The 8,789-nt window shown below is 38.6% G+C and overlaps 1 protein-coding gene across 1 annotated transcript; it reads right to left on the bottom strand.

The window, feature by feature from the left end:
- Nucleotides 1-1,804: 1,804 nt before the first annotated feature.
- On the bottom strand, nucleotides 1,805-5,587 carry LOC121415487. The gene is made up of 5 exons (XM_041608687.1): nucleotides 5,401-5,587; nucleotides 4,645-5,037; nucleotides 3,142-3,306; nucleotides 2,452-2,667; nucleotides 1,805-2,097 (listed from the first exon to the last, which is right to left on the bottom strand). The coding sequence occupies exons 1-5, from the start codon at nucleotides 5,582-5,584 to the stop codon at nucleotides 1,805-1,807; spliced, it is 1,251 nt and encodes a 416-aa protein (XP_041464621.1). The 5' UTR covers nucleotides 5,585-5,587.
- Nucleotides 5,588-8,789: the final 3,202 nt, after the last annotated feature.

Below are 8,789 nucleotides of genomic sequence, written 5' to 3'. Positions count from 1 at the left end.
GCACTCTTCGACCGATACCAGATCACCACATAATGATATCCTATCTGAGCAACCTAGAAACTCAAGAATATCGAGATTAGAAATTAGAGCAATGAATCAATAAATAATTTCCAGTATTATTTGTACTTGCTATACTCTTATTTGTGCCTTTTTTTAATTGTGCATGATGACGACGATGATGATGATGGTGATGATGAAGATGATGATGGTGATGATGAAGAAGATGATGATGCTGATGTTTCGAGTCTTTCTGGTTTAAGATTACATGTTAACTCGATAATCAGGCTAACTGAAAAAAGTGATCAAGGTTGCCAAGGTGCCAACCAATCTGAATTGACTTCAAAACCCATCTCGAACACAAATCAACAAAAATACGTTGTATTTGATAACTTTGTCACGTATGGACAATACTGGACTACAAATCAAACTTACAAAAATCAGAGACCAATGTATGATTCCTCTGTGTCAAAACATTAAGAACTCTCGAACATAATCATAATTTTAATGAAATTTTATTTTACATGTGGTCTCTGGATTTAATCATGATTGTTCGGTCGCTACGTTTCTTTGAAGATTAATGAAAACGCTTTCTTATAAACTATACACTCTAAAAAATGAAGTGCTAATTCAGTTCTTAAAGAGCGTGTATAGTGACAGCACTTCGGAGTGCAGATTTGTCTAGTTCAAATTTGAACGAGAAAAATCAGCACTCCGAAGTGCAGTCACTATACACGCTCTTTAAGAGCTGAATTAGCACTTCACTTTTTAGAGTGTAAAAGCATGCATTTTATAGGACGTGCAATTCAATGAGAAAAAAAAAATCATTTCATTAAATGCCGCGGGACCAGGATCGTCTTCTAAGGATATTCATAATGATTATCATTTTTGAAGTTTGGCGTTACCTCTGCCTGAGAAATGAAAAGGAAACTCGCTGTGACCCAAAGAAATACGTACCTGCTCTCGAACTTGGGCACTACAGTGTGGTTACACTCTACTCATTCGATCAGCAGAGTTTTTAATATACAAATGAGGTTGTTCCATGGCCATACGCAGAGTTATTTTTTGCTGGGGGGGGGGGGCGTAAACATTTTCGAAAAATCTCAAAAGCATAGCAGAGCGACCGAGTTTGTCATTTTGGCGCTTTTGCATTTTGCAAAGTGAAATGGAAGGATTTTGTGCATACTTTGGGTGGATTTTGAAAAAAAAATCAATATCTGTTTCCTCGACTTTAATGAGTTTTCGCTCCGCGATGTAAGGCGAGTTCAAGAATGCAGTAAACATAATTATCAACAATGCCCGTTAAATGACCAGCTGGATGGTCTTTGTCGAAACTTTGTCAACCGGAACGCAATTTCGTCCGAAGAGTCTTCTGACGAAAAATAGCAAATATGACGTTCGTCTCTAAATACAGTCAAGGACGAAACAGCTCTTTTGATTCACCAAGGTTTGACAAAGACTTCTTAGTTGTTCTTCATGAATGGCATGTGACCAGTGGCGGACCGTGACCCGGAGGAGACAAAGCATAGGAGGGGCACAGCATTGTTTACAGACAATTCAGTGCCCCCCCCCTCAATATGCTTTGTCTCCTCCGGGTCACGGTCCGCCACTGCATATGATAATACATTGTCTATGTAATGTTCTTGATTCCGTCTAGCGCCGTGGATGGAGTGAAAGCTCCAGACAGAACAAGTTCATCAGGCGTGACACGGTTCAGAAAATGCGTTATGAAAAAAAATAACACATTGTCACCGTACTACATTAGCGCTCTATTCCACTTGTGATTAGGTAACTATAGATATTGGTGTTATGGATTAATTTGGTTCGGAATGGTAAGTGCGTCCTCACCAGGTATCAATGATGACATATTTCCTGGGTTCCCCTCAATAACTGTGACTCTAGTCAATGATCCTTCATCAGTTACAATTGTAGTCCGCGTCGACTCTGACGGCGTCGACATGGTGTGTCCCATTGGTATCGACGATGTCGTGTTCATTCCCGAAGGCTCTTTTAAAGTTGATGATGCAGTATACTGGTCGATGCTTGGTGTCGAGGGAGAGAAGACACAGTCTCGCCGCACAGGCCAAGAAATCGTCTCACCTAATAGACATAAAAAACAAAAACAAAGATGAAGTTTGTCCTATAAAAGTATAATCCCTATAATTTTTATTTTATAATTGGAATGAAGGCTAATAATGATGATGTTAAACCATTCTTTCTATTTTTAAAAGGTGATATTTAATAATCTGTATATATGCAGTAGGGAAAATGAATAATCTTAAAGAACTATATGTATCATACTGTCTGCTGTTTCAAAACTTTCGATTTTACAAGTTACTTCTCATTCTTCGTCATATTTTTCTCAAGCTCACTAGAATGCTTCAAAGATTTTCTTCATGCAAAAGGGGTCTTATACTCGAGCCTTTATTCTCATTACAAAACAACAATAATTACTTTGATTTCTGCATCGATCCAGGAGTTGGTTGCCACATGGAAATATCTCCATCAGGATATCATAGAGTTGACGGTCATAGCCATAGAGGGCTTCACGGGTACTGATGTTATTGTGGAGGTCGTCATCTTGATGGACGTTGACGTTGAAGAATGACTGCGCACCCTCGGCCAAGTACTCATTGATGTTGGTTCCACCCATATGATTAGACCAAAGCCCTATTAAGGTGTTAATAAACTTGAGTAAATCATTGTGAAATGTATACATGAAAGGGGAATGATAACACGCCATTGATCGCCTGTCATATATTTCTGGAGCAAACCCTAAAATGGCACCCTTTCTAACGTATACGGTACCAGCTTTTTAGTTGTCCATGCACTTATCATTAAACATTTGAGTACCTTTTCTCGATTTTCTCCTAATTCCTTTTCATTTTTGTGTGTGCCCCCCCCCCCCCCGACCACACCAGGGCACGTGTCCCCTACCTCTGTATAGATACACCACGGTCCAAAGAATATCAGCATGGATTCAATTTGGTGCCGGTGTTGGGTTGTGTTAACGTGTTGTCACTTTGATTTTTGAGTAGTGTCAATGAGGTGCCGATGTGGTGTCATATTGTGGAGTATTCGTGTGTCAGTGTGTCGTATCGCTAACACTGTGTCAGCACAACTTCAGTGTTATTGCTATACTACCTGAGCGAAATGCATCAAGAAATGCGTTTTTAAGCCTATCCTTAAAGCTAGTATCGATGAAGTCGATAGCGACAAGGTGGATGGCGTGGACGAACTCGTGTACGATGATGTCTTCCTCAGACCATCGATCGATTGATTCATCAGCGCAGATGAGGTTTTCTTCAGCTAGACGGTGCAGAGGGAGATTAAACAAAATGTCTATTAAACAATATTGGCAATCATTATTCAGTCGTCATGGTGGTGTCACACCTTTGCGTTTTAGACAGCGTATGCCCGACGTATCAAAATTTCTCTAAAACGTCGGCATACGCTGAACTTTGATTTTTTTCAACTCTGGGCGTATACTTAGCGTATTCATAACGAGTTGGACGTATACATAACGTATTAGTAACTTATATCGAACGCTTCGTTAACTTATAAGTAACGTATTCCAACGAATGCTTAGCGTATTGCTGGCGTACACAACTTATGCCCTATACGATAGCCTAACTTACGCATAGCGCGCGGCAGCGTATCGCTGATGAACACGTGTCGTAGCCTATAAAAAGGCTGCCGCTCGACTATTCAAATCATAACCGCACGATACATCACCGTATCAACACCACAGCCATGCCGGAGAAAACTCATGTGAACCCCACCTTTATATACCAATTCTTATAAACGTTGTCAATACGCCATTATACGGTAGCTGTAAGTTATAAACACGTTCAGTAAGTTTTGTGGTCGTCCGGAGCACGTCTTCATACGTCAATATACGTTGGAGTTAAGTTACACATACGTTCAAAGCACGTTACTCATAGGTTAGAAGTAAAGTTTTAGGCTACGCTGGACATTATCTCGACGTACATCGACTTATGAGTAACTTACGAGTAACGTGTGTCAACGTGTATCAACGATCGCGTAACTTGCCTACAACGTATGAGCCATACGCTGGCATACGTCGAAAAATTTTGTGCTTGCACAAAATTTTTCGACGACCTCGCCGTATGACGACGTATACCAGCGTGTTTTAGCGTACTCTTAACGTATGCAAAACTTACCCGTAACGTATTCGACGTACGCCAGCGTATTCGCCAAATTCCTCATACGTCGGGCATACGCTGTCTAAAACGCCAAGGTGTGACAGCGCCTTTAATCTATATGCACTTTCTTGCAAATGAATAATTTGTTCTACAAATCTTATTTTATTGCATTTTTTTCCTGTTCAATTACATTATATTCCTCGATATTTCTACACAGGGCGCGTAGGAAAATGTTGCAATTTTGGAAAAGTTGTTAAAATTAAATGTCGAAAAGACATATTTTTTTAAACACTAATATTGATGTTCTGAAGTCAACATTGTCTCCAATTAATATGCCTTTAGGTCCTAATATATTTCATTGGCCAAGGTATAAAGGTTCAGTTTGAAAGAGATAAAGGGGGAGGGAGATTTCAATAGTCAAACATCATTACTTATTAAATAAAAATGCAAGATTAAAAAAAAATAATATAATTATATTCACCTGTCACCGTTACCGGGTTTTCAGGTGTTCCTCCGAGACTGCGCGTACGTTCGTTCCAAGAATCATCCAAATATCTATATTCAGGTATCTCATTAGTTAATTCATTAATACCAAGTACGGATACCCGTGCTCCTCCGTTCTGAAGAGCCTCCCGGATATCCGCTCTATCCATCATCAGAAACCGCACAGTGTAGCAGGCTCTTTCAAGCGCGGTATCCGATACCTGCCTGGATGAGATGATGGGTATCCGGTTAGCATGTGTGTATTTCTCATAGAACGGATCCAAATTGTATTTCTCTCGAATAAATCGAGGAATTGCTGAAACTGTCTCGCAACTAGAATGGTCCGTGTTGGGTTGACAATTCGTTGACCTGGTTCGTCGGTGGACATGTCCTGTCAATAAATGAATGAAATTGATGATCAAAATTGATGAATGAATGGCTAAATCAGTGATTACATAATCACATACACAATAATTACAAAATAAACATCCCCAAAGGAGTATCAACAGCTACCCCTAATCAAATTGTACATAGATTCGTTCAGTGTGGTTTGAGTCATTTGAGTCATGATTACCACAGGGGAGCACTTAATAGAATTTATATTTTGAAAAAAAAAAAATCACTTTTGATTCTGGTCAAGAGGAATAGATTTAATATTTGAAATGACAAGAGTTCGCGTCATCTTGAAACAGCATATCGAATTTGAAAAAAATATACAATGTTCAGAGATACTTCTTACAAAACAATATCTTACCTTTTGTAATGAATTTATCGTTATCCAGTTTGTCATGTTCCCAACTTTTGATGAGCGATGAATCATCAGGTGTTGCTCCTACCAAAGCACCACTTCCACTAATGAACAGAATGTAGTAATTAAGACAAGGAAGAGTCAGAATAAAAAGAAATATTGAAATCGACACGGATCCTATCGCTGACATCTCTTCCTAGTAGAAAATAAATTGACCCTTATCTCCTTTCACTTGCTATCTGGAGTTTTGATGATAACGGATAGATGACGTGAAAACTTTATTCATGACAAGATCGCAATTTGAAATATATTCCGGTACTATTACTGATCATATGATACTTCTGACGACAGCAACGACGAAGACGACGACAACAACGGCGACGGCAATAATGATGACGACGACGATTGTGTTATGACGTCATAATGAGGCGAATCATTTATGTTTCAAAACGCTGTACCAACATGCTTTGTTTTCGATTCAATAGCAGCCCTAAGTTTTTATTCTCGTGACTGAAAATACCATTGAAGTGAACTATAACCAAGCTTGACCGAGTCAGTTCTCCTCATCGAATCTTTTACATCGGGTTTTAAATGTATGTGAAGTAATATAGGCCTATCATGGAAACAACAATTTATATATTCCATGAAAGGAATGCCCTTACCTTTTCAAAGACCGGAAATGCAAAAAGATTCAAGGTCAAGAATTTGAATGCTCTTTTTCTCAGTGACGCACAGTCATAACAAAAGATACTTCTTGCGGTTATTGTCATGCACTGTCTTGACAAATATATTATTTTATTACGTCAATCATAGTCAGTTCATAGCCATCTACACCAAATTGTTATCATTTAATAGCTGCTGTCATACTGAAATCCCAAAACGTGATTTTACGAGAACAAATTTGTCATTAAGTTCTACTTTGATTTCTTATAGAGAGCACGATATTGGAAGAGCGTCAATTAAAGTCAGGGGCCGCAGGACCGGCTGGGGAGGGGGGGGGGGCTTCAGCCAGTGGCTTACCTAGGATTTTCCAAGGGGGGGGGGCAAATTCGTCCGCCAACAAAAAAATTGGAAAAAATGCCTTCAAATGCAAATAAAGGACATGGCATAAAAAAATTACAAGCAATAAAAGGTCTTCAACCGCAAATATAGGACATTTTGCACCAGAATAAAATTTAAAAAAAGTGGGGGAGGGGGGTCTTCAACCACAAGGGAGGCAGGGATACGTCTCTTGCATGTGTTGTGACTCGTCAGGGGGGCAGTCTGCCCCCTGCCCCCTTAGGTACGCCAATGGCTTCGGTCCTACTGTTTCTTTAAACATACAGATATAATAATCTTTATCGAAATGTTTGAACCAAATTACTCGCCATGGATAATAATAATAATAATTCCTTCTTATTAAGCGCTTTTTCAAAAGTTACAAAGCGCTGATAATGGATGCCACTATCTGAGGAAAATCAGAATGATCAATCGAGTTATGTACGAATATAGACAGATATGCCAATTAGATGTCTACTTGCTAAAAGTCACGATTGATATACGAGAAGGACAATCCTTGTGAGTTTGCCAACCAATATTCGTTTGTTATCAACACAAAATCAGTTAGGGATGTAAAGATCGAATTGAATTGGTAAATCTAAAATTCAATGTCTTGAATTGTAGATCTTAGGCTGAAAAAGTGGTAGAGCGTCCGCATCATGAACGGGAGGTCGTGGGTTCGATCCTCGGCCGAGTCACACCAAAGACTTATAAAAATGAAACCTTTTGCCTTCTTGCTAGGCGCTCAGCTTTTAGATTGGAGAAGGGTACTGATAACATTTTATATTAAGCAGGGCCAGCTGGAAGACCCGTTTTCTAACTGAAGTGACTACCCTTGGTAAATAAAAACGTTATTATTATATCAAGATTTTGAATTCAATACTTTAAGAGTCTACCAAGAGATGATTAATTGATGAAACAGCGCGTCGGCATATGCTGTGCAGGTGTTACATGAGGTTGAATATAATTTTGATAAAAAGTCACGTTCAAAAGAAACAACCATCAAAACTAAGCAGCAGCAGCACCTCAGTTCAAATGAACGCATCACATTATGATAACTACAATGGAGATGCAAACACAGATCTATATACGTGGACGGTGTCTCCATCAATATTCAGTGACAGCATAATCATGATAATTCGATTGTAAGTGTCTCTTGCGGCAAATAAAACATGATTGGCCTAATCGTTTCATTGATACTATTAAATACCAAATAAAATGAAATGCATAACAACCTTGACCACAACAAATCATTCTGAATCAACGCATTCTATTATAGTGCTTGAAAATGGGGTGATTTCACGGTTCAGAAGTTGAATTTTTAGAATTCTAGGAAAATTGGACCAGAAACCCCAAACAAAACCAGAGACAGCTCAATCACGGTTTTTATTTTAGATTTGAAAGAAATACAGTACAATACTGCATCTGAAGAATGGAGGATTTTTATTTGTTATTTTACTGATAATAATGCTGAAAAAAGAGGAGTATTATGAAGAAATGGTGGGTGGGATGAGAAACAAAGGAGAATGTGTGTGCGTGTGGGTGTGTGTGAGAGAGAGGGAGAGAGAGAGAGAGAGGGGGATGCATGTAGGCAGAGAAAGACATATATGGACATTGAGATGATGATAGCTGACAATGACCTGATGGCCTGTATATCATATCTTTGTTTAGCATATGCATGTCAGTAACATTGATGATAAAATATGTATTTATGACAAAAAAAAATCATCTTAGTGGGAAAGGGAGCCATTTTTTTCTTTTCTAGAAGTGATGATTTCAAGATGAAGAATAAGATAATACGATTTTTATACCAATTTATACAAAAAAGATGTATTATTCATGGTACAGTGGTACATGGCAATGCATACTTTCTACCAGCTGGAAAGAAGGAATATAATTTTCTCTTCTCGGAATGATAATAACACAAATGAATAATACAATTTTCAGACGAATTATAAAAGAATCCTTTTCAGGATGCCGTCTGATCCGGTTACTTCCCTGTAACATTTCGCGATTACAAATCTGGTTATCCGGTTGGAGGCATCACAATCTCCAACAGAATCTGCCCGCTGTCCACGAAAGGTGGCGCTGTTATATGGAAGTACCTACACTGTATCAATTTAATTTTTGGATTCTTCTTCTAAATTTATTTATTATTTGTGGGAGCCGAGGCATACAGTGCGATGCAAAACTAAGTTGGCCGCACTCAGGAAATATGATTCGACATCAAGTACTATACTGTACTTTTAACTTTTAACCAACCCTTGGCAACATACTGTCCACACATCTCTTGGTTAAAATCTGCTCAAATTGGGTAATAAAAACTAATAATTTGGTAATAAATTTGCTCAATATTG

This window comes from Lytechinus variegatus, chromosome 5 (assembly GCF_018143015.1).
Source record: "Lytechinus variegatus isolate NC3 chromosome 5, Lvar_3.0, whole genome shotgun sequence".
Classification (NCBI taxonomy): Eukaryota; Metazoa; Echinodermata; class Echinoidea; order Temnopleuroida; family Toxopneustidae; genus Lytechinus; species Lytechinus variegatus.
This window is presented reverse-complemented; position numbering and strand designations above follow the sequence as displayed.

What these genes read in the sequence shown, in the direction of transcription:
- LOC121415487 (XM_041608687.1), bottom strand. Translation starts at nt 5,584, where the DNA reads ATGTCAGCGATAGGATCCGTGTCGATTTCAATATTTCTTTTTATTCTG. An exon ending in CGATAAATTCATTACAAAAG is followed by an intron (nt 5,038 to 5,400) that starts GTAAGATATTGT and finishes ATTTATTGACAG; the next exon opens with GACATGTCCACCGACGAACC. An exon ending in GGATCGATGCAGAAATCAAA is followed by an intron (nt 2,098 to 2,451) that starts GTAATTATTGTT and finishes TATGTCTATTAG; the next exon opens with GTGAGACGATTTCTTGGCCT.